General features: G+C 31.8%; 1 protein-coding gene across 2 annotated transcripts in view; it reads right to left on the bottom strand.

Moving 5' to 3' along the window:
• Positions 1-1,294, bottom strand: part of FBXO28 (F-box protein 28) — a 36,199-nt gene that overhangs the window by 12,404 nt on the left and 22,501 nt on the right. For both annotated transcript variants that reach the window (XM_012644066.1, XM_012644065.1), the window contains exon 3: positions 244-382. In XM_012644066.1, the coding sequence (XP_012499520.1) occupies positions 244-382 (139 nt within the window). The remainder of the gene's footprint in view (positions 1-243; positions 383-1,294) is intronic.

Consider the following 1,294-nt stretch of genomic DNA (forward strand, 5'->3'; position numbering starts at 1 on the left):
AAAAAAAAAAAAAAAAGAATATTAGGACTTCTACTATATATTTCTTATTTAGAATTTTAAATATGAAGATCACATAAATGATATATATTTATATGATAGCTGTATAGAAGCTAAAGAAACCCATTCATAAAAACTCATTCAGAGAAGTAGGAATGATTCTAACATTTCAAAAATCATTTTATAACTTCAAAATACGTTCACACAGGGCAATCCAGCTGTTCTAGGTAAGCAATTCTATTTTACCTTTCCTGGGATGAAGCAACAGAGATTTGAATCCACATACTTCATGAAAGTCATATTTAATAGTGACAGCCTTGTTTCAACAGCAGCAAGAATGTCTGCATGACGAGCTAATGAGTGGTTTCTCCTTTCTGACTCTCTCCTATGACGATAATTTAAAAAAGCAACCATTAAAGCAATACCATGGACTAAAATGTTAAGCAATCAAAATGCCTTAATGAAATAGCCTAACCTTTACATGTTAGTTTAGAAATCTACAATTGGGTTGTAATTTAACTGTAATGAGGAATGAATCACTATGCCCAGAAATCCCTGCCAACAACTAGTATTCATTGACAAAATATTTGGAAAAAACTTTTTTTTTTAAAAGAATTTTTTGTTGTTGTTTTGTTTTATTTTTTGGCTATATCAAGCCTGATGGCTATTAGAATCAGAGAAATTACATAAATGAAAGAATTACACATGGACATACAGGCAAGAGACTATTTTTTTTGCCCATAAAATATAGCACCTTTAAACTTTTTTAACTATTTGAGAAATAATTCACATATAATAAAATTATTTTAAAGTGTACAATTTAGTGGTATTTAGTATATTCACAGAGTTGTACAACTACTACCACTATCTAATTTCAGAACATTTCATCACCACAAAAAGCAAGCCCATAACCATTATCAGTCACTCCCATTCTCCCAGCTCTTGGCAACTACTAATCTACTTTCTGTTTCTATGGGTCTGCTTATTCTGAACATTTCAGATAAACAGAATTATATACTATGTGGCCTTCTGTTTCTGGCTTCTTTCATTTAGCACAGTTCTCAAGGCTCATTCATGTTGTAGCATGTACCTTTCATTGCTGAATAATATTCCATTACACGGATAGACCATCACTTTGTTTATCTATTCATCAGCTGATGGACACGTGGGTTGTTTCTACTTTTTGGCTATTATAAATAATTCTGTTGAAAACATCTGTGTACAAGTTTTTGTGTGGACGTATGTTTTCATTTCCCTTGGGTATATACCTAGCAGTGAAACTGCTGGGTCATATGGT

Source organism: Propithecus coquereli, unplaced genomic scaffold (genome assembly GCF_000956105.1).
Source record: "Propithecus coquereli isolate 6110/MARCELLA unplaced genomic scaffold, Pcoq_1.0 Scaffold205, whole genome shotgun sequence".
In the NCBI taxonomy this organism is placed as follows: Eukaryota; Metazoa; Chordata; class Mammalia; order Primates; family Indriidae; genus Propithecus; species Propithecus coquereli.